Source organism: Argiope bruennichi, chromosome X2 (assembly GCF_947563725.1).
Source record: "Argiope bruennichi chromosome X2, qqArgBrue1.1, whole genome shotgun sequence".
Classification (NCBI taxonomy): domain Eukaryota; kingdom Metazoa; phylum Arthropoda; class Arachnida; order Araneae; family Araneidae; genus Argiope; species Argiope bruennichi.
Window position 1 is genome coordinate 20,972,502 of NC_079163.1, and position 25,770 is coordinate 20,998,271.

Sequence of the window (25,770 nt, forward strand, 5' to 3'; positions counted from 1 at the left end):
ATGTATCACAATTTAAAGTTTCTATCATAAATAATATAGTTCTATATAAGCATTCACATACAAGTTTAATCCATTAGCTGAGATTACTTAAAAATTTATTTGTATGAATACGTTTTAGTTTTTTAAAAACATTTTCTACAAGATATAATGATGGTAGACAAACCATGTTACTGAATCAAAATATCCACTTCTCACTTTCTTTTTTTTAAATTACAAAATAAAATTTAGAAGTCTTCGATTTTCAAATGAGTATGAAATCTTTGAATAAAATAATTTTTCTATACTTACGTAATGTAAAATTAACAAGACACTGGACAATTTGGCTTAACATTTATTGGACCACCAAAAAAAGAATTACATCCACATAAAATAAGCTCACATCACATCACAACACAACCAAATAAGAGGAAACGACTAACATTCAGTTCAATATGTAGATATGGAATGAAGAGAGATAATGTATTGAGAAACTTAAAAAAAAACTCATCACATTCATTTTTTAATATGGAAAGCGCTGATTGGAATGGTTGCGGCAGCAATGGCATCCATGGCTCCCTCTTTCGGCCTATAAACAAGTGCAGAGTTCAGTTAATAGAAGACATTAAAAAATTAAATACTAAAATATAACAACTGCGATTATTTCAACATGTTTTAAAATTCCACACACTGAAGTGTTGAATGGTAGATAAAACTGATGTCTATTTTAAAACATTTCTACCCCCTGAGTATGAATTGCTTTTCTCTAAAAAGCAATTCATACTGAAGTTTAGTATTTTTGTTGTTGTTGAAGATGCCGTTTTTAGAAAAATCTTTTAAGTTTATCTATTTTAACAGGTAGTATTTAAAGTTCTCGTGCTACTGCTTAGCCAAGCATCAAAAAATAGAAGCAGAAAGCAGGAACGTAAGATATTCATTTTTAAAGTAAAGAAACAAAAACTTTAGGGCATATTTTGACAGTATGATGGTTTTTAATTCATTGAAGTAGCAGAATCAAAGTATTTATAGAACACTTTAACTCTCAAATAAAGAATTTTTGAGAACAGTTAAGATAGGACAATGACATATGGCTGCTTCATCTAATATAAAAAAAGACAACATCCCCTCATCTTTTTTTCTACCTCTTTACATGATCTTGGTATGTACTTAAGATTCCTTTGAACCACACCACCAATGTATAATAAAACTGAGTTTGATATTTTGAATGAACTATCAGGAAAAAGTTTTTGTGTTCAAGTTTATGGATGGACACTTTTGTCTCCACACAATAAAACTTAGTATAGGATTTCCACTCTAAATGGGGTGCTGTGGAGGGAATTCAAGGACCATAAAATTGCACATTAGATACAGAAATGCAAATAATATATTTTCACTATTTGCAAAATTTCTTTCTTGATAACTACTTCTAAATGCTTAAGACAAATTTGTTATGCTATGCTGATCTTTAATGAATACACTAGAATTTGTAGCTCAAAGCAGATTTCAAAATCAAGTGCAATCACTCTTACAGTTAGCCACACATAGCAACTACTAGATGCAAATTCCACACAAACTACTAATGAATGCTGACTCCACAAATATTCACAATTCAGTTGAAATAAAATTCATTAAAAATTGTTCCGTAAGAATCTAATGCTATCTAATTCTTTTCACAAGTGCATAGCAGAATGAAATGGAAAACATATTGAGACAGATATCAATTAAGAAATCTTTATTGATATATTGACCTAGGGTGTTATAAATGTGCATTAAAAATGGTTTTCTATTTCGATAGCAATCGCATTCTCTAGATACCTAGTTCTCTAAAAATTCTTCCAATTTTCTAAAATTTGAAATAAAAATATCTTCTCACAGGAAAACTTTTAAATAAATAATACACATAAGATAAAGAGTTTGAAACTTCTAAGCAGGCTTTTATGTGTGTATATATATATATTAGCTTTAGCTCCCTTAGAAAAATTTGCTTAAGTCAGCAATATTTTATTCCTTCACTTGGAGTGTGGGAACTTGTCGGCTTTTAGCCGATTCAGCAATTTTAGAATTCGTGTTGAAAATTCAATAGAAAAGTGGAATGGGATCAGGAAATAAGAGAATATTTTATAATGAAGTTAATATAGGCTAAATTGAGCTAAAAATTAGGAAGTTAATTAAGTTTAAATTAGATTTTAAAATATCATTTATATATATATATATATATATATATATATATATATATATATATATATATATAACAAAGTTGACAGTTCTTTTTACATTTCACCATTCAATAAATCAATACTTCAATTTTCTGAAGGACAGTATATCAAGATAGATAAAATCTTTCTCAAATCTAATTTTTCCAAAGAACGTGTAATATATCATTGACTGTGGAATGGCACATTAAAACTGAAGCCATAAATCTAGTTTCAGTCTGCTTTCTCTCCCCCCATTCCAAAACAGAAAAAGTAAATTTGTTAGCTTTTTTTTTCAAGGATTGGTTAAATGTTCATCAAACATTAGAATATAAACTTTGAGATCAGCCACATTTCAAAATATAATACCTCAGATGTACAGAAAGAATGTTAAATACATATGCATCCTTACAAAGAGTTACACAAATAACTATTCTGACACTTCAAAGAATATTACAATGTTTCATCTAAGCGGTGTAAATGGTGTAATAGTCTCTCCAGCTCCTGGCCTTCTTGAAGATTTCTTCCTTGTGTTGTAGTAATCCTGCCTGCTGCGATTTCATCTTCAAACTACAGAGAGAGAAAAGAGAACATAGAGCTGATATTTTCCATATCAGCACGCTTTTTCTGTTGGTGAAATTCGGAAGAAAAAACAAATATTCCAACTGAATTGTTATGAAGAATCAAAATACTAAAAAAAAAAAAAATACTTAACATCCATTTTATTAGGCCAAATTTATTACCTCAAATTTGCAACCGAACATGTGATCAGATTAGGAGGGGAGAGAATGGGAAGGGATAGTCGGAAAATCAATTTTTCATGTTTAAAAAAAGTCTGCAAATTTGAACTGAAAAGCTACAGATATTAAAAAGGCTCACACAATGAACTGTCAAATATAAACATTGTTTAATCATAACCAGGAAAAACATTTAAAAAGTTTAAATTTAGAAAAATATTTACTCTTTTCAATTTGAATGAAGTTTTAATTTTATTCAAAAATGTTAAGTAGAAGGAAAAGGTCAATAAGAATTTTAGATCGACCGATATCTGCATTATTTTCTGAAAAATGAATACAGTGCACGAAAAAATTATAAGGACACGCGAAAAATCGTCAAATCTAGAAGCCTTGTTTACAGAATCGTATGCAAATTTTTGCAGCAAAAATAGAAATAAAACTAAAATATTTTATGCGTAAAGTAATTAAAATTTTCAATTTTAAATCTGCTAAAATTTAAATTCTGATTTTTAAATCTAAATGAAAACAGAAAAAAGTATAAGGATATTGCTTTTTCTCCAATAATTATTTAAAAATTTGCATATTTGAAAGCATAAAATGACAATTCCGAGTTAAAAGATTCATTTGGGAAAAGAATTTCCCACTCGGCGACTTTCAGTGTGAATTTTTAAACGATGGCCAAAGGAACTCAACTTTCTGACTCTGAAAAAGGAAAAATTGTTGCTTTTCGAGAATGTGGATGGAAAATTTCAAAAAGAATCAAGTGATCTCAAACGGTGCTTTATAATTTTCTAAAAAATTCTGGGATGTATGGTATGAAAAAGCGAACTGGAAGACCAGAAATTCTCACTCGTCGACAAAAAAGAATGATTGTAAGGAGAGCTTGCGATAAAAGAGAAACCGCAAATGAAGTTAGACAAAATTTGAGTTTACCATGCTCAACAAGGACTGTTCAAAATGTTTTGAGTAAACATCCTCAAGTTTCTTATGGGAAATTAGTGTCACGCCCCCCTCTTACAAATCATCATAAGAAAAGAAGAGTTTACTTTGCCAAAAAATACATTTCTCTTGGTCAAAAGTGGGCTGATGTAATTTTTTCGGACGAAAAAAAGTTCAATCTTGATGGACCTGATGGTTTTCGTTATTTTTGGTTTGATCTGTGAAAGACCAAGGAAGTGTTTTCCAGGCGTCAATATGGTGGTGGCTTTTGAGGCAAATGGAACCACTCCAATTGTATTTATCAACCATAAAATGAATTCGGACAGGTATGTTGATATGTTAGGAGAAAGTTTGTTACCTGAAGCGCAACTAATTACTACAGGGGACTATATTTTTCAGCAGGATAATGCTTCGATACACGTTTCTACGAGTGCAAAACTTTGGTTTGAAGCTAATTCTGTAAATTTACTTGATTGGCCGGCGGGAAGTCCCGATCTTAATCCAATCGAAAACTTATGGGGACTTCTAGCCAGAGAAGTTTATAAAAACGGCACACAGTATCAATGTACACAAGATCTTGTGGTCGCTATCAAAGATGATTGGGAAAAAATATCTGTGGATATTTTAAAAGATCTTTCAGGATCTATGACCTCTCGGCTTATTCAAGTGATTGAAAAAAAAAGGTAGTTTTCTTGATTATTGAAACATTTTTTAAGTATTTTACAACATGTCCTTATAATTTTTTCCGTATTTCCTTTAATGTTAAATTTTGTAAAATCAATATTTTGAAGCTAAATTATGTTTTTTTATGTGGTATAAGTGTTATCACAAAATTATGCAGCAGAAGTAAGAAATATAAAAAGTTCATTTAGGTGAAATGGAAATAAAGCATATTTTCATGCAATTACATGTTGTCTTTACACTTTTTTCGCGCACTGTATAAATATTTTTCTACTGTTCAAATCTGCAGATTGGCAAAAACCACCTTTTTCAATGATTTCAGATGGTAAATGACAGATTGCTGGTAAAAATCTTATCTAATGGCTATTAGTTCACACGCACACACACACAAAAATTTGTTAAATAGCAGTATTCCCAAGAGTAGTAGCCATAGGAAAATGCGTTCAGACTTAATTTTCACCTTTCCCCTCAAAATTGAATTATAGAGCAAAATTTTTAAAACAGGATTTTTCTCGTCTGCCAACTAAAAAAAAGTGGATGTAAATTTGGCTTATATTTCAAAGAATTCTGTAATTGGGAAGTCAATATGGAATGATAATTGTTTTACACTGTAAACTAGCCAGATACAGGATACAGATGTTATCGAATCCTTTTACAATGTGGGATGTTTACTACATATTTTGATATAATACGATTTGAAAAAAAAAAAAAAATCAAAAGGAATGATATTGCAGCGGCCAAACAGGCGATAAATGACTGTTTGTTTCGCCAGCTGGCGAAAAGCATCACTTACACCAATGAAGATGACCTTTGCTCTCCAACGAAAACCAATGACTCACTTCCTGGCTTCGCCGGCTTGCTCCGAACTTCTGCCTTGTGCTGGTCGATGGATATACGTCCAATGTATCATGATCTATATTTGTTTATTTAATTTGTAATTAAAATTTATTCTTGTTATCCTACATGGCTGGCAGCCTTTCGTTAATTAGTAATGTTTTAAAACTTTAATTTAAAGTGAATTTGGCAATGCGTGTTAAGCCACGCACCAAACTGGTGACCCGATAATTTCTCTTTTCCTTTTCTAAAATTTACGAAGTCCAGCCTCAAAATTTCTAATATATGCTCAAATCAGATTTTAGTGATTGAGTTCTTCAATTATTTTTCGTACATACCACCCATTATGGATTATTGTGCCTAGAAGTAATGCACCAAGGACCAGGTATGTGTTCTAATTTTCTTTTCATTTTTCTGTGATTGGTCAGTATTTCATTTTCCCATTATTTTGGCGAAGAAATCTTATTATTTATATTTAGTATTATTTTTCGTATTCGAAGTATTTAGTTTCTTATTACTTTCGTTTTGCTACCATGTTTATTATTATGATTCTTAACTCCTAAATTTTTTTAAAAACGTGTATTTTTAAATAATCATAACTTTTTCTAATATTCGTAATTATTGTAAAAATTATCAGTTTTCCATATCGAGTAACCAAAAATGCCTAATACAGAAAACGAAACTGTCAATGCTGGTGCTGCGACAGAGTAGCTGGTGTCTCATCTTTCGGCCGCTGTGGAGGAACAATATAAAATTGTGGTTCATTCAAGTAGAAAGCAATTTCACTCTAGCTAAAATAACTAACGACCTTACAAAATACAATCATTTGATTGCGTCTATTGATCCGGAAATTTTATCAGAGGTAGCTGATATTTTACTCACACTCCCCGACACTTGCGTTAAAGGCTCGAATTATAGCCGAATTTTCCGCTTCGGAAAATAAACAGATCCGTCGACTGCTTTCTGAACTACATTTAGGCGCTGATAAACCATCGCAGTTACTCCGAAAGATGCGCGAATTCGGTGGTGGCACAGGCATAAAAGACGATTTCCTTAAAACTTTATGGCTGCAAAGACTGCCGTCAGAAATGCAGGCGATTTTATCCATAAGTTCTGAATCCCTCGACAATTTGGCCAACAAAATTGCCGAGGTCCGTATTTCCTCAACAGATAACAGCGTCTTTGCCGTCAGCCGAGGCGCAGAAAGTACTGCCATGCGGAAAGCTTCCACTCTGGATGAGTTTACTACACACCGAAGCGAAATCGCCGCTTTAAGTAAGCAGGTACAGGCTTTCCCGCGACAGAAGCAGAGGCCCGTTCCATCGGAAAGACAGACAGCGCAGTTTTTCTCGTGGGCGTTCCGGTGATCGTGGGAGAAAATATTGTTATTTTCATTCGCGTTTCGGAGAAAAGGCACTCAAGTGCCGATCGCCGTGTTCGTACCCAACTCGGATAGCGGAAAACCAGGCAAACTCGCAATAGCGGCTGTCGATCAACCTACATCGGCGGCAGCCGCGCAATCGTATCGTTTGCATGTTTTTGATAAGAGATCCTATTTCAAATTTTTGATAGATTCTGACTCTGATGTTTCGTGCATACCACTCAACAAAAACCAAAAAAATCTAAAGCCTGATTCTCTGCAACTTTTTGCAGCTAACAACACCAAAATTTATACTTATGGATCTAAATTATTAAATGTGGACTTAGGTCTCAGGCGAAATTTCCCATGGAAATTTTTTAATTGCTAATGTGCCTGTTATCATAATAGGGGCGGATTTTTTACAAACCTTTGACCTATTAATAGATCTCAAAGGGCGCAAACTTATTGATAATGTTACTAAATTTACCCAACTCGGAATGATTTCAAAATCAACAGATTATGCGTCTTTAAAACTTATTTCTGGTGAATCAGTATACCATAAAATTTTGGAAGAATTCCAATTCGGAAACTCTCCCCAGCAGAAAAAAATTATAGCGCTTACGACAGAGAGTTATTGGCAGCTTATGCTGCCATCAAACACTTTAGGCATATACTTGAAGCTAGAAATTTCTCTTTGTTTGCGGACCATAAGCCGTTAACTTACGCTTTCCAGCAACGCTTGGACAAATGCTTTCCGAGACAGGCTAGACAATTAGACTTTATATCCCAATTTACCACCGATATTTACCGCATAGAGGGCTCTGAGAATATATTAGCAGATGCACTTTCGAGGATAAACGCTATAAATATGCCATATCCCATAGATTATAACGAAATTGCACAAGCGCAACAAATTGATTCTGAATTAAAAAATTTAATCGATAATTCTGAAAAATTACAATTTAAAAGAATTGCTTTTCCAAATTGTGATGTATCAACAGGTACAGCTCGACCTTATATTCCTGAATCATTTCGTCAACAAATTTTTGTATCACTACATAATTTATCTAGCTTTCGCAGATCTTTAAAATTAATTCGATCGCGTTTTATTTGGCCTTCCATTCGAAAAGATTGCAACAGTTGGGTTAAGCATTGCATCCCATGTCAAAAATCGAAGGTAATTCGCCATACTAAGACCCCAGTAGGAAAATTTGTAGACCAATCACAGAGGTTCGAACATGTACACCTGGACCTTGTATTCCCTCTACCTCCTTCTCAAAGAAACTATTACTGTTTAACAATGATAGATAGGTTCACGAGATGGCCAGAAGCCATACCAATTCCAGACATAATGGCACAGACAGTACCACAAAATTTTTTAAAGCACTGGATAGCCAAATTTGGTTGTCTTGTAAGAATAACTACTGACCAAGGCAGACAGTTTGACAGTGATTTATTCCGTGCTCTCTCTCAGCTACTAGGAATTAAAAGGATCAGATCCTCTCCTTATCATTATCAGGCCAATGTCCTGATCGAAGAGTTCCACCGCCCATTAAAGGCAGCTTTGAAAGCCTACAACACGGATCAGTGGTCTGCAGCACTTCCCACCTTGTTACTCGGATTCTGGTCCATCTTCAAAGAGCATCTGCAAGCGAAGACAGCTGAGCTGGTATATGGCAAGTCTCTGCTACTACCGGGAGAATTTTTCGATCCAACACCTGGAAACGCATTACCCTCGCAGCTCGTGGTGGACTTAAAACGCCATTTTGCAACGATGAGACCAGTTCCAACTTCCTGTCATGGACAAAGAACAATCTTTGTGCATCCTCACCTCAACGTGTGTTCACATGTATTTGTGAAACATGACGGTGTACGTAAACCCCTAAAAGCACCATATGATGGACCGTACAAAGTTCTTTTCAGCCGACAGAAAACTTTTGACCTCGAGATCAAGGGAGCTTCTCATACCATTTCTATAGACCGCCTGAAACCTGCTTTTATAATTCCTCCTGAGTGTTCAAGTATACCACCAGCCAAGCAAGAAGCAAGTTCCACTACTAAGTGTACTAAGACACTTCCAGCTGAGACATCCATCCTCGTTCCAGCAAGGCAAACAACTCGCACAGGGCGACAAGCTCGACCCCCACGTCGTTATGTCCATTTCCAATGAGATTGCGGAGGGAGTGTGCAGCGGCCAAACAGGCGGTAAATGACTGTTTGTTTCGCCAGCTGGCGACAAGTATCACTCACACCTATGGAGATGAACTTTGCTCTCCAACGAAAACCAATGACTCACTTCCTGGCTTCGCCGGCTTGCTCCGAACTTCTGCCTTGTGCTGGTCGATGGATATACGTCCAATGTGTCATGATCTTTATTTGTTTATTTAATTTGTGATTAAAATTTATTATAGTTATCCTACATGGCTGGCAGTCTTTCGTTAATTAGTAATGTTTTAATACTTTAATTTAAAGTGAATTTGGCAATGCGTGTTAAGCCACGCACCAAAATATACATTGGTTCTTACATGAATATAAGTTCAACTAATCAGAACAGTATTACACAATTGCAGCATTATCACAGCAGTCCACAAATACTTCAGCAATTTCCATGCAAGAACTAAACTTTTCAAATAATATATTGCTGATGTTTTCTTAAACAATGAACAATATCATTCACATTTAAATATTTTTTTTAAAAAATTCAAACATTTGATGTTCACACAGAAAAAATTGTTTTATCTTTATTATAGGAAATTAGATTAACACATTTGAAAACAGTAAGGAAAAACATTTTATTTTAAATTATATTCATTCTGCAGACGAAAGGTACTTACATGGTGCAAGCCAGTATAATAGCCAGCCATGTACCAAGCATTTAGAATACCAGGCATTTCATTTGGTGGGACTGGACCCTGGGGCAACATAGGAGGAGATTGAATTCCTGGAACTTGGGGCAACATAGGAGGAGCATGAGGTCCTGGACTCTGAGGCATCACAGGAGGAGCATGAGGTCCTGTACCCTGGGGCATCACAGGAGGAGCATGAGGTCCTGTACCCTGGGGCATCACAGGAGGAGCATGAGGTCCTGTACCCTGGGGCAGCATAGGAGGAGCATGAGGTCCTGGACCCTGGGGCAGCATAGGAGGACCATGAAGTCCTGGACACTGTGGCAGCGTAAAAGGGGCAAGAGATGCTGGACCCTGGGGCATAGATGTTGGAGGTGGCATAAATGACTGATTGGCCTAGAAGTAGATATTCATGCATATAATACATATTAAAATACATGAGAAGTTTATAAAGCAAGTTTAACATGCAGCTAAATTTGTTCAATCCTTTTAACTTCCATGCTTCCAGATTTAAACACACAAATTATAAAAGAACTTATTAAAATTATAATTAAAATTTCATCTTTAAGATTAAAACTGACTATTACAGATGACAAAGTACAGTTCAAACATTAAAGGTGACAATGCAAGAAATAGGATAATTTGATTTAAAATAAGAACTGCACATCAGAATAAGTCATGATTATTAAATTTAACATAATACACTTGCAAATTACATAGGAAAAAAACACCATTTGATAAAGCTACATTTTCTGATTATTTTTATACATAAATCGGGGTTGGCCCTCATATTTAGGGAAAACAATTTCCTATATGTATATTCAATATAAGAGAAAATGAGCAAACACAAAAAACACTCATGTGCTAGTTATAATTTAGAGTGTTATTCCATTAAAAGTGGAAAAAGCAAGGTGTCTGAATAAACGTGGCTTTAAACAAGATGAAGCCTTTAAAATAGTAAAAATTATGGACATACGTTAATATTTTTTATAGTATTCTTCACAAATATAAAGCATTCTGATAAAAGGCCTCCTTTTTTCAGTTTCAGAAGCTTCACTAGTGATCAAGTAACTTGTCATTATTCTAATATCAGTACTTTTTTTTCTCAGTCTTAGATTTTTAAGATCATCAAGCTCTATCAAAAAAAGCCTCTAATGTTTTTGCTTCTTTTGACAATATTTTTCATTAGCAAAAATTAAAAGATTTTCATATAAGAAAGGTACCAGTTCAGATGTTTGAATTTTTAAACAAAATGGCTGAAGAATATTAGCAATATAAGAGAAGCTAATTTTAGAATCAATTTATCCTGATAAGCATTTATAATACCACTCATGTCAGAAACATGACTTTTAAAAAAAAAAAAAAATGCAAATATGTGTATTATTTTGCAAAAACTTATAGAGCGCATTCGGAAACATCGATACTTTCCACCTAATGACCCCAGAACAAAACTTCCGTGAAAATTTAAAAGAACCAATAACTTTCAGGAAATAGACATGTCTAGTAAGACTATCTTTAAATATTCTATACATTGCTCTTAGAGTAACATGTACTTCCCATTCAGTAGATTCATGAAGTCGGTTTATACTGAAATGCACAATTGATTATATGTAGTCCAAAAATACCTAGATCTAAAATTTTAGTCATTTTCGCAAGGAAGTTATCCTTTGACATGTCTTAATATTTTTAATTTACATTTGGACCTAATTTGTAAAAGTAATTGCATGTCCAAACTTGATGTAACTTCATTAAAATCCTCAAGCAATACTTAAGCATGTCTTAAAAAGTATTGAATTCCATATCTTGTGGAGACTATTGATTGATTCACACCAATATCTTACAATAAGATACATTTGGTATTTTTGTGAAATGAGGTTGAAAATTTCGTCAAATCATATTACAAATGTTTTAATGTTGATCTCTAAAGAGATTGTTGAAAAAATGAGCTAATCTATAACAAATAACGTACAGCAATTTTGTACGACCTAAAGTATTTTTGTGCTATTTTACTATGAGTGAACTTATATAAAAATATTTCCGAAATAAAATATCACTGAATACACTAAAGGACGAATGTAATGCAACAAGCTTTAATGCCAATAAAAATTCAGCTTTAAATGAATGTTTTTGAACTAACATGCACAAAATCGGCTATTTTCGGACATCAAATTTGATGTTTTCGGACTTGGCATATCATCTTGTATTCCTTTCAGATACGAAGTCCAATATCAATTATGACTTTTTTGAACTGGCATATAATTTAGTATGTTTTCTTCTTCAGCACGACTAATGTGCCTGTTTCTCCATATTACATAAGCATATTATCTTTCTGCATGTAAAGCAGCACACAGCAAAGAATTTTGCAGTACTCTAACCCATTCAGCAAAGTCAAGAATCATATTTTTATCCTGTACAATTCACATTAAATATGAATTTTGAGCAGCTCATTGTTCTATGATGCTATTCCCGCCAGAGAAATTTATTCTATTCTTTCACACAGTTATAGCAGTTTCTCGTATCCTCATTAGCGGCAATCTGGGAAATTCATAGGAAGAAAACATCTGTCGCTGAAATCGAAACTAAACTGATCTATATAGAAAAAAAGGAGGAACAAGTAGAAAACGGGCAAGTCTCTGAGATTACACAGCAGTTCCATTTTCGGTGCCATGATTACAATCTTTTATTCTTGTAATATTTAGAGACCACCATTTTTTGGATGAAAAAAAAGTAACCAAGAAACTTAAATTTCCATACATTTTCGCGGTTTTTATGGATATTTTTAAATTTCCTTGTTTTTTAGGTGATTTTTAAATTTTCTATATTTTTTCAGTGCCATGGCAACTTTGATAAATATGCCAGTTTTCTTCACATCAGCAATTTTCTAACTAACAAGGGGAGGGCACAGAGTTAAAATCTGAGTTCGGGATGAGATTTAGCATAATGAGAGTATACATTTAGAATGTTCATTCATGAAAATATTAAAACGCAATGGCCAGTCAATTTCGAGATAATGGTCCTCAAACTTTTGGTAAAGCTTATATACTAATAATTTGACTCCCGTCCCGATAATCCCGATGCCATGGTTGTCTAGGTAACTGTCTCGTATGCGGAAGGACCTGGGTGGGATTTTTTTTCTTTTTTAATAATTTTCATTCAATTAAAAATGTACAAATACTCTTAATTAATGTTTTTAATTTTTTTCATCTAAAATAAATATTTATTATCGAAATATATAATAAAATTAAAATTTTAAAAGAAAAATTTATAAATACAGATGTATTTTTTAAACAAAATAAAAATATTTAATTTAATTAACTATTTACAGTCAGTTTTAATTAATATGCTACTTATTTTTATGCACGGATAAATGTTTATTCTTTTAATATTAAATTATTAATCTTTTAATACTTAAATAATTAATTTAATGTTCAAAGGAAAAATAATTAAAAACGTAACATTAATGGCTACAGATAATTTAACTTGCTTGCGTCATTTTCAACCAATTAATTTCCAAAATCTTAGTTTTAATAATAATAAATTATCAATTCTAACTCAACGAAGCTGTATTTATATCAAAAATTGAAGGGAGCAGCTGACATTTGTTAAGTATGTAAGCAAACATCCCCCACTGCAGTAATCAAAAGAAATAGTAGAGAACAGGTGTTAATTTATTGAATGTGTAGGCAGATGGTTCAAAGCGTATTAAGCGTATACAAAATTCTTATTTAATCGAACGTGATCAAGAAATAAATTCTTGCGAAGATAGTGTAAAAATTCACTCAATTGTACATCATCAATTGTCATCACCAATTTTTAATAAGATGATAAGGCATGCATGGTATGCTGCCCAACTTTCTGATGAGAAATGTATATTTTTAAATGCAAATGAAGTTTGTTTTCCCATAGATCTCTTAAAGAAACCTTGCTCTTGTAGACAATCATAATTTATCAGTTGTGCAAAATGTCGAAATATATTTTGTTTCCAATGTTTTAACTATAGTTACCATTCTGGTTCTTGTATATAATCGAAAGTAAATGTATATACGATAATTTTTTAGAAATATTGAATAATTTGTTTTTACGATGCGAGTATTTATAATTAATAATTATCACCATTTATGTTATATTTATAACTATTTTTAAATATTAAATTACAATTTGAATATTAAAATAATAAACATTTATCCTTGCATAAAAATAAGTAGCATATTAATTAAAACTATCTGTAAATAGTTAATTAAATTTAAATAATTTTATTTTGTTTAAAAAATAAAATTATTTATAAAAAATATAAATACAGATCAAATTATTTATATAAAATAATTTCATCTGTATTTATAATTTTTCTTTTAAAATTTTAATTTTACTATTATGTATTTTGATAATAAATATTTATTCTGGATGAAAAAAAAATTAAAAACATTAATTAAGAGTATTTGTAAATTTTTAATTGAATAAAAGTTGTTAAAAAGAGAAAAAAATTCCTAGCCAGGTGCGAACCCTGACTTTCCGCATACGAGATGGTTACCTAGACAACCATGCCATCGGGGAGGGAGTCAAGTTATCAGTATATAATCTTTACCAGAAATTTGAGGGCCATTTTCATATTGACTGGCCATTGCGTTTAAATAGTTTCATGAATGAACATTCTAAATGTATACTATCATTATACTAAATCTCATCCTGATCCCAGATTTCAACCCCGTACCCTCCCCTTCTAAGGTACAAAGCAGCATATAATTAGTTTATGCAGGTGATATTAAATAAATTAATGGGGATATATTTAATACTTCGTTTAAATTATATTGCCTTTATGCAATTCTTTCAATACAAAAAACCCCTTATTATTTAGATTATAAAAAAAGGGAGATAGAAGTAACCTAATAAATTTATTCAAATTCTCCCATTTTGAAGCTATATAAAACCTATTTTGGGTTGGATTGCACAATTTTGAACTGCTTTAATTTGCTGATGACAAATGAGTCGGTACCACTTGCAACTTGCACATTACATCAACCTAAGGGCATTGATCCTGGATGGCACATTTTACATTCACTAGACATATACGTATGGCAGACTTCGATGACATTCTGTCACTAACATGTAATCATATAATACCTAAGTCAAGAAACCACTACTAGGATATTGCATAAAAGCAAATGTGGGCAATTCTATAAGTTGCATTATATAGTGAAGAAGGTCCAGGTTATATAGTGAAGGTTTGGGTCTTAGAGCTTCCAAAGTTGCATAAACCTAATTTTTAAAAGAGAAAATAATGCTTTCTAAGTTATAGGATTTTAATTAAAAAAAAAAAAATCAAGCAAAATTCTGCCAACAATTTCTGAAAATATTACAGAAAATTACTTTTTAGATCCATCTTAAAATTCAAAATGTTTATTCCTCCATTGGGAATTCTACAATTCCTCACTCCTTATTTCTATACCATATCAAAAAGCAGATGTCCAATAGCAATAAAATTAGAGTGCACTAGGCCCGCATCTTCAGTGGATTTTTGAAATTGGATCTTGCATCTAACATTTAATTTTGAAACCCAGGCTCTTCTGCCAGACCACTGTCGCCTTAAACTTTATATTCAGTTTTAAGATGGATGGGGATTTTACTATTAAGAAAACTTCAATAAGTTTTAATAAAATCTTATAATTAAGTCTGTTTAAAGTTGCTGGATTTTGAATTCAGGTGTAATCTTATATTTCACTTCCTAAGTGTACATGGACAGGACTGTAGCATTTTCTTTAGTAATAAAAGAAAAAAAGTAATAATTTTCTTCCATTTCAAAGGAACAAGACTTTAGCATAATTCAATCAACTAAACAAAAGCAGACAGCACAATAACTTACAGACACAGAAGGCGCAGTAGCGCAATGGCTTGCATGGCAGCGCCTATGAGAATGATCAGCACATACAGCTCCATCTGCTGCAGATTGGCTTGCACGGCATATGCGCCCAGGAGAATGATCAGCACACACAACTCCATCTGCTGCAGATTGTCTTGCACGGCGCATGCGCATCGGAAGAAAATCGTCGAGATCAGATGAATCTCCATCTTCCTGTGAAATAAAAAATATATGAATATTTATTATATTAAACAATATTTACTTTCATCAGTTATAACCCAAGTTCTTCCATCTAAGGTATATATATTTGATATACTTTAAATATCAAACATGATTTGTTTCTATCAATGAATACTTTACTGATAATTTGTTTTGTGGCAAATAATTCTATCTCTCCAATATCCTGACATTGTAGTCAAAGTTGTTTCAAATTAAACTGAAGTAAAACATTACCCAAGTAGATACAATCCTTGCAATATGCAAACAAAATATGTCGAACACTTACATAGTACCTTTGTTCATATCTAAGATTTGTATCCAAAATTAAAAAGGCTTTTAAAGAACTAAATTTCATTAAATAACTATTTCAAAATGAATTATTTAATTTTTTTTATTAATATAGCATGCACAATTACTTTCTGCTTTGCATTTTTAGTAGTAATTTAATTAAATAAAATTTTACAATCCATTAATGCTTATTGTATCAACTCTTACACAAATTAGTTTATGTTCAATTTCACAGTTACATTAACCTGATAAAGCCTCTTTTGTTCAAGTGAAAAATGTTTAATATATCAGCTGTTAGGCTTCAAACAATACACATGAATTGAAATTCCCAAAGCACACATTCCAGAGGGTTAAATCATTTTGTAAGACAATAATTATTTGCTTATTTATGGAAAGAATAGTATTACTCTAGAAATATAAATGAATTTAATAATAATCAGTTACTGGAACAAATTATTAATTTATTTTACACTTTAACTGTCTTTATTATTTCGAAAATAAACAGTTTATGAAACACTGGAATTGCACAACTTAATAACACATATTTAAATGTCCAATGAATTCACAAGGGTGAGAATTCAGTAATTTCTACTATTAATAAAAGAAGAGCATGTGCACTCTACAAAATAGGCAATTTGACTTAGAGCTACCAAATTTGTTATAATATAAATTGGCAGGTAATAATGTATACATTGGAATGACCTTTCTGAAATTCTTAATTAAAAACTACGAATGATTTTACTTGATTTCATTGGAATGATTCATATACTTAATGAATAGAACAAATGCCAGGCTAACAAAATAACACAAATTTAATGCTTTAAAATACAATGTTAAGGGAATCATGAACATTATATATAAGAGATTTAATTGAATTTAAACATAACCAATATTTCTAGTAAATCAACAGGTCACTAAATCCAATTAACACTTAAGTAGAAAAAAATTTTAATATAAAAACTTACATCCACATTCTCATCCAAAATGGCCTTAGCTATTCGAATTTGCTCTCTACGAGCCTGCTTTCCATCAGTTTCTCTGAGATCTTCAATTCTAACATCTTCAGTATTATCATAGCCCAAGAATTTTACTGTGCAAAAATTACTAAACATGGCGGTAATTTTACATTCGTAAAACAAACCGTCACCAGAATACATAGCTTTGCAGTAATCACCAAGTCTCCACTAGAGGAAATACATATATATAAAATTTGGAAAAATAATCAAATGCATAATCACACACTTAAAAAACAAGTGTATGATTATGCATTTTTATCATTTTCACAAGTACAAAATTTAATTGTAAAAGTTGGATTTTTTTTAATAATTAATCTGAACTTTGCTAGCACACCTTTAATAATTAAAATCAAGAAACATAAAAATGATACATCGTTTACAGCAATTCTTTAGCAAGTGATATAAAATAGAATATCTGCAATATTCGCAAACTGCAATATATATATATATATATAATGGAAACAGAAAAAAAAAAATATTCTTAATTATCTATTATTTACTAAGCATTTTTAAACTTAGATATTTAGACATACATATCTTTATGTATATACTAGCCACCTTTGGCGACCAGCCAGTTCGCCAGTACTAAGGTTACCAATTTTTTTTTCACTAAATACTTTTAAGCTTCAAATTTTGACAGTCATACACCCATATTATTATGTAGGCCTTAAGCTGTTCCGGTCATTGTACTATGTATTGCTCTAATTTTATGTCAGCAAGCGTTAAATTTCAACTTTAAAATTAAAATTGAATTCATTAAACTGCAATTAATATAAAAATATTTTTTAATGAAACCAAGCACATCTTTAAAAAAAATATGAGAACTCAATGTAGAGTCATTCGGCATTGAAGTCTTATGTGTATTACAAAAGAATTTTCATATTTTATATAATATCTCAAAGAATTATTCAACAAAATTTTTTGATTCATCGTAAAATTTAGCTTTTAGATTTCTTTCAAAAGGATTTAAATGACGTCAGTAAAATTGTTTAGGTCTATAAATATACTTTAAAAATTTGTAAAGTTTAAATTTTAGACAGTCCTTTGACCTACGGAATCATATTCTGTGAAATATTCTTGACATTCCAACTTTTAAATAAATAAACAAAAGTTTCTCTCTTCTGCGATCAAATCTGGCCTATATATTAAATTTTGAATATTATAATTTAATAATAACCATCGACATTTTCATAATCTACGTCAATCACTCTAGAGAAGCCTTGGAAAATGATTGACTTTTTTGAGATGGTCAATGAAATGATCTAAAATCGACCATTTCCTTTGAATAATGATATTCAAATTTTCATAAATCGGTCAGCTTTAGAGATTGAATTTGTTGATTGATGTGCCTTTTTTATTTAAAATATTAGTGTCTCAAAATTATTTTGTTGAAAATGATTCACAGGGCAGAAGATATTTGAAAAAAAAAAAAAAAAAAAAAATCCTAATTCACCATAACATTTATCGACTAAAAATACATAAAATATTATTAATTACTTCATTTAGAGCAATTTGTTAGCAAATGTATGCCTATTATTAAAGGTTTACAAAATAGCTGTGGGTTCCTGATTAGAGTGGATATTCTGTATACACTAAAGCACATTTACCTTAAATACAACTGATTTATTCATTTAATAATATAGATAATGTAAAAAATCATGCAAAATGCAAAAAATATATTTGTTGCATTTTTTTTAGAAAATACCATATTTCACACTTATTTCATTTCAAACAGACACATGCTGAAAATTACAATTTTCTAGATTGAATTTCCAGTAACAGATAAAGTATTTTTTAATTTTATCAATGTGTTGGCAACACTTTGAAAATAGTTAATTTTTTCCCATTTATGCAAAACATGCATGTGCAGCTTAAATTTTATTTTTATTTTGTGTGATATAAATTGTTAAAAAATATGGTTAAATAATTTTGTAAAAAAGCATGAAAAATAGAAATCCAATTTAATTAATTAAAATTCTAATTAAAAATTTAAAAAAAATCACTCTGAGGTGCACATTTCTGACCTCTAAGGTATACACATGCCAAATTTAATGGCTGTAGGTCAAAGGGTCTGGCCTGTTGAGTGCCAACACATACACATTATTATAAGAATAGATGTTAGTTGATTCATAATAATCTCAACAGTCGCAATTAGTGTTTTAGAACAATGATAAAAAATGTCCTTAAGAGAGCCATAATTTTCATTGATATAGATGAAATGATTTAACACAAAAAATAAGTACTAAGACAATATATCACAAATTCACCCAAATGCCATTTAACATATCAAGACAGTGTTTTGTCTGTTCAGATAGTTTTGCCAATATGAAAATATAATATATGAAGGCAATTTCCAGTTCGAACTCAAAATTGTTGGTGGTCTAGAACCTTCACCCATTTTGCAAAAACTCCTACAACAAACCAATAAAAAAACCACTGAAGAAGATTGATCAATTATGATTATCTCCTAAGATAATCCTTTAGATATATTTGACATAATGGTATCAGAGGAAGTAATTCAAAATAATATTTTAATGACATTCATGTATTTGTGATATATATTTAAAAATGAACAAGTTGCCTCAGCAACCAGCTGTTCATCCACATCTACACATGTAAAATAATAGACAAAATCAAACAATCCCCCAACTAAAGCAATACCGATTTAGCCAATTTTTATTTCACACAAAATTAATACCATCAATGGTTACAAGAATTTCATATCAAAATAATGGTGCACTTCTCTCAACCACCATCCATTTCCAAGAAATATTTCAAAACAGAACTTTACAATACATTCTCCGTGAAAAACTCTGACACAGTTTGCAAGTCACAACTACTAAAAACATCCAATGTATCAATTCAACAAATTTTTAATTTCATGTGAAACCTTGCAACTCCTAGGTATGTTGACAAGGTTTGTCTGAAATCTCTACCTCAAATTTCAAGAGGTATTACTACAAAATAAATCTTCAGCCCCCTACACTAATTTCACCAATTTTTGATCCAATTAATTTTTCTAATTAGCAAACATAGATAATTTGTCAGAATGCTATCATTATTATAAAGTCACATTTCAAAATGTCCCCTTTTTGTTTTGATATGATTTATTACTTTGAAATTCCCCTATGAGTAGATTAAAGTCATTAATATAATAGAAAAAGGCAGCTAGTATTAAGAAAAATTTTGTCATCTCAATTATTCTTCATTAACATCTTACTACAACAAAAGTGTAATAAAAGCATAGTTACAATAGTTTAAATGAAAGTTTTACAATAATGATAAGGGTATTCCAATTAGCTATATTTCAAAACAGCAAAATGTCAAGTCAGCAAAACCATTCCAGTTGTTGAGACTATGTGAATGTTTTATTTTACATTTCTTAAAATGGGAAGATAGGGGTAAACAACAATTGATGACATATTGAGGGTTTATGAACACTCAATAGAAATAAATATCAGCACAATGATTATGGTTGGCAAACTCTATTGCAGGATTTCTCCTTAGAGAAAGTACAACTAAGTTTTTTTTTTTTTAATTTCTCTCAAAAATAGATGAGGTAGAATTAACTCTTATATACCTAGAGATTATGAGCTTTCAAATGAAATTAAAATTGACAAAATTGGACTATTGGTTAGGGCTTGATGGCTTAGTTCATTAATTTCCCTTACTTAAAAAAAAAACACATAGTAAACTTATAGATAAAATTGAGCCAGAAAGCACATGCTTATTAAAAAATACAAGATGGATAGAACAAGCACAAAGTTTAATACAATATTCAATTCTTACTGCATAGTCGTCTAATTCATCTCCAATTAAATCCTTCAAGCTGTCCCCCTGAAAAATATATTAAAATTTAAAATTATCAAAAACATGAGTTTCAAATGAAAAGTTTTATACAGATATATGATACTTACATAAATGCCTTTTCGATAAGCTGTCATCAAAATAGCATCCTTCCAACGAGTAATAGGACGAAACTTAAAAGAGAAGACACTAATGTAGATAAAAAACAAGAACTTTCAGGGTTCTTTTAAAATCAAACACCAAACATTAACAATCTATTAAAACAAAGCTTTTCTATATGTAGTTAGCTAAAATTTGAAAGCCAAAAAATTAAGAAAAAATATTAATAACTCATGCTAATATATATATTAAACCAGTAGAAAGTATAAAAAATGTTCTTAATTATATTGTACTTGTGCTATACAATTAGTGTGTAGATGTTATCGAAAGGATAGTCCAGTCATCCCAAAGCATAAAAAGGATTTGAGAGAAAAGGAAATACATTTCAACAATTTGAATTTTTGGCCACTGAAAATTATATTTGACTAGCAAACAGGCAGCCAATTACAATAAAATGAAAATTGGCAATCGGTTCCACTATTTATCATCGCATGTGCTTTGTTGCTATGAAATATCTGTTATGAGACGTGCTAAGCAAAAACTAAATTTTGCTCTTTCATTGAATATTTCTTATTTAATGTTCATTGAGGTAAGTTAGATATAGTCACCGACTAGAAAAACTTTTAAATAATTGCAACTAAAAAATCCTCTCCAAGTTAAAATAGTGGAAATGGGGAATATTGTTGCATGGTGTTACAGTGAATTTCATTTTAAAGTAATGCCAACATTAGCCCCCAAAAGATTTAAAACCTTTCTAGTTATCCTGTTTCCTAAAAGTTCACATTTTTGGAAGAATTTGCAGCAATCCTAACCTTTATAAAACTAAAATTACTTGTTTGTAATTAAATTCTATTTATCTTTGAGTGATGTTTATTTTATAAAAAATAATATTTTAATAGTAAAGCTAATTATGTTTAGGTTCTGATGGGCTTAAAATAAATTATCTAAATTTACATTATATAATAATAATATTTTTTATAGGAAGTTACGCCGGATGTGTAAAATATTTGCTTATATTTTGTTCCAAATATTTCAACACGAGTAATAAACCAAAAGAAAGGACAATAAGTTTAATGTCTGGAGAATATATAAAAGCTGCATCTCTATCTTCACCTCACATTTAAAGCTGATCAATTACATATAATCTTATCAAATATGGTATTTCATTCTTGCTTCAGGAAACATTACACATCTGCATCTTTTAATTCAAATGAATTATAATAAAAAAAATTATTTCTCATTATAACTATTATTACTATAAGGTAACACTGTACCCTAAACAGTGTTACACATATTAATATTCCAACATTATAAAAAGGAAATATCTGAAATAAAGGCTGATTTTTTCAATTTTAATAACATGTGAAATATATGCAAGTAATCAAAAATCACTTAAAGAATTTTGTTCATTTGATAACATATCTGAAAATAAATGTGTAACATAGTGCCCCTATCTTCCCCTACTTTATAACAGGGTTGCCACTCAAATCAGGTGAAAAGAATTCTGCATTTTCCCTCGTATGTGTATGCAAGTTAAGAGGAAATATGCAAACTGAACTCGTGTGATAGTTATAATGAAATATCAATACTCCATAGTTTTAATAAACAGAAAAAACAAGGTGTTACAATAAATGTAGATTTAAACAAGGTGCAGTTTTTAAAATAGTAAAATTTTTGGACATGCATTCAAATATTTTTAAAGTATTCTTCATAAACATAAAGCATTCTGATAAAATGCTTCTTTTTTTGGTTTCAGAAGCTCCACTAATGATCAAGTAACTTGTAGTCATTATTCCAATATCAGAATTTTCTTCACACCCTTTGGTTTTTAAGTTCATCAAGCTCCATCAAAAAGGTGACTTCTGACATGTTTCTCATTAGCAGAAATGCAAAGATTTTCAAATAAGAAAGGTACCAATGGTTCAGATGTTTGAATTTTTAAAAGAAATGACTGAAGAATAATAGCAATATAAGAGAAGCTAATTTTAGAATCAATTTATCCTGATAAACATTTATAATACTACTCATGTCAGAAACAGGACTTTTTTTTAAAAAAAAATTTAATCTGTGTATTACTTTATGCTGTCATAAACTTTTAGAGCACAAACACAAACATCACAACTTTTTACCCAGTGCAAAGAACAAAACTTCAATGAATAATAAACAAACCATTCAATAAACTCGCATGTGAGTGAGCAAACACCACTGCGATGCTTGCAGAGATTGAATGTTGTTATTCCTGCCAGAGAAATTTATTCTATTCTTTCACACAATTATAGCAGTCTCAGGTATCCTCATTAACATGTCGCTGAAATCGAAACTAAATTGATCTATATAGAAAAAATGGGGTAATGAGTAGAAAAGGGACAAGTCTCTGTGATTACACAGCAATTCCACTTCTGGTGCCACGGCTACAATCTTTCATTCTTGCAATATTTAGAGACCAACATTTTTTGGATGAAAAAGAAGTAACCAAGAAACTAAAAATTCCCTACATTTTCCCCAGTTTTTATGGAAATTTTCTAATTTCCCTGCTTTTTAGATGGTTTTTAAATTCCCTGTATTTTTCCAGTTCTCCTGGAGCTATGACAGCCCTGTTTAACCTTAAAGGTACATAAAAGATTTCAATACTTCCTGAAATGTAGCACAAACATTAGTAAAATATTAAATCTCCTTTAAATTCAAGCAAAACCGTACTAACTTAGATAAAGAAATATGGTAAACAAGATGTAATGGAGAAGTTTCAAAGGCTATTCAAGTAATCCAAGATTACTCTTATAACAGTTGCAGATTTACTGTTTAATTTTATTTTATAGATTAAAAAACATTTTTTTATATGCTTATGCATATTTCATCAAATTTCTTTAACTGTAAACCTATGTCAGCAGTTTTCAAAACATAGAAAGAATGTTTTATGATTACAACATAAATGCAAATTATTATCTTATGGATTTGATCGAGAATTCTGATAATTACTGATTAGATGCCTAATGCATCACAATAACCATAGGATGGCAACAGAACCTGGAAATTTTATAGATCTGGAAAATTATAGACAAGAGAATTTCACACAAAACATGAACACAACCAGCGATTTCCTGTAATCTTGCATTCTAAATCAACATCACCAAAATGATCGCTGCAACATCAGCCAGGAACATCTTTAATTTAAGGGTATGGCGACTTTTTAGAATTACATTATGATAAAAAGAGTGATAAGCTGATAAATGTTGCTAACAGTAGCCCCAATAAAACTTTCAGAAAGATCCATTTTAACTTTTCAAAGAGCAGAGAAAGTGAATAATTTTGGTTTGATCTACTCTCACTCACAACATTGCCAAAACCTTTTATCATAGTTGAAGATGATAACAATACTTACTCATGGTAACAGTAATGCTGAAAGAGAATTTTCAATCAATAAAAATTGCCTATGTGTGAGTAAAAGAACAAACTCTCACTACAAGAAAAAAGGTTTATGACAGTATTCAAGCAAATAATGAAATAAACAATTTCGAAGTATCAACACAATTAATTTTAAGTGTAAGGAATTCATTATCCAAATATGAAGAGTATAAATAGAAGAAAGAAAGGAATAAATAGAAGAATGAAAGGAAGGAAAGCAAAAATTTAAAAAGAAAAAAAGGGAAACAGTAGCAGCTCAGAAAATTAAAAATAAATAAATAAAATAAATGAATTATTGAGACAGCCCAAAAAGAGAGTTTAATTTACTTAATGTTTTTTTATTAGAACTCTAATAAATGATTATTATTTATAATGTTTGCATTTTAATTGTGATAGGAAAAGATTTGCTATTTTTTACTAGAGTTATTTTTAAATTGGTATTATTTTACTTCTAGCATTATTTGTTATAATAAATTGAATTTAAAAAAAAAAACACTTTCAATCCATTCATAAAAGCATAGATTTTTGATTAAAGGAAGCACTTTCTTATGATTTGTTATAAAAAAGAAAAAAGATTTAAAATAATAACTATTATTATTAAAATGGAAAATTAGATGTTTAGCTGAAATTTCCAGTGTTTTTCCCTATATAGGAAAAATAATACAAGGTTTTAATAATTTCTTTTGGGAAGTTCATGCCATTTTTTAAAAATTTAATTTAATGAATATATATTTTTTTATATTAAATAACTCATAAGTGTTTTTAATAATGTATATTGTGCACATACAGCAATCCTGAATAGGTGGTAAGCCAGGAAACTAATATAAGGAAAAATCAAGGAAATCTTAGTTTTTGTAGCCATTCTAAATATAATATTAATGAGATAAATACCCAATAGTATCAAATACTGAAATTAAAAATGTGTTACAATGTAATAGAAAAATAAATTAAAAATTTAAGGACTTTATTTAATCCCTTTCTTTGAGTCTTGCAGTATTTTAGATCCTAGTTCATGATAAGTTTGAGAACACTGCCTATAAAATGGCTTGAGGAACTATAGAATAAGAACACTAAAAAAAATAGCTGGAATTCTACGAGATAAATAGCCAAAATTAGGAATGAGATAGAATGACTGAATAGAAGAAATTGTCAACCTTTAAATCTCAAAAGAACAGACAATTTGGCTGAGCCAGTGAAAATAATTATAACTCGTAAATAAAAATAATTATATATATTTCCAGCTTCTTTCAATATCATAAGATTAAAAAATCTAGTCAAAATAAAAAAGATGATACTAGTAAAATGTTTACAGATAATTCAAGCTAATGAGAACTGCAACCAAAGAAATTTACAGTGAACGCTATTAATTGCAAGATCAATCTTTTGAAAAAATTCTGCAAGTTGCTTTCACCAACACCCTCTCCTCCATAACACAGCTCTTTTAAATCAGCCTTTTAAGAGCTGATTATACCAGATAAAGCTTCTAACATAAATATCATCAATGAGACACATGCCAACAA

General features: G+C 30.6%; 1 protein-coding gene across 6 annotated transcripts in view; it reads right to left on the bottom strand.

The window, feature by feature from the left end:
• Positions 1-315: 315 nt before the first annotated feature.
• The window catches only part of LOC129960219 (survival of motor neuron protein-like), a 92,184-nt gene continuing 66,729 nt past the window's right edge, over positions 316-25,770 (bottom strand). For 5 of the 6 annotated variants that reach the window (XM_056073468.1, XM_056073464.1, XM_056073466.1 and 2 more), the window contains 7 exons: positions 20,860-20,922; positions 20,732-20,779; positions 16,892-17,110; positions 15,423-15,632; positions 9,554-9,961; positions 2,626-2,738; positions 316-565 (listed from right to left, as the gene is read on the bottom strand). In XM_056073468.1, the coding sequence (XP_055929443.1) occupies positions 493-565; positions 2,626-2,738; positions 9,554-9,961; positions 15,423-15,632; positions 16,892-17,110; positions 20,732-20,779; positions 20,860-20,886 (1,098 nt within the window). In that variant the 5' untranslated portion in view covers positions 20,887-20,922 and the 3' untranslated portion in view covers positions 316-492. The remainder of the gene's footprint in view (positions 566-2,625; positions 2,739-9,553; positions 9,962-15,422; positions 15,633-16,891; positions 17,111-20,731; positions 20,780-20,859; positions 20,923-25,770) is intronic. The other variant, XM_056073465.1, reaches the window with a different exon arrangement.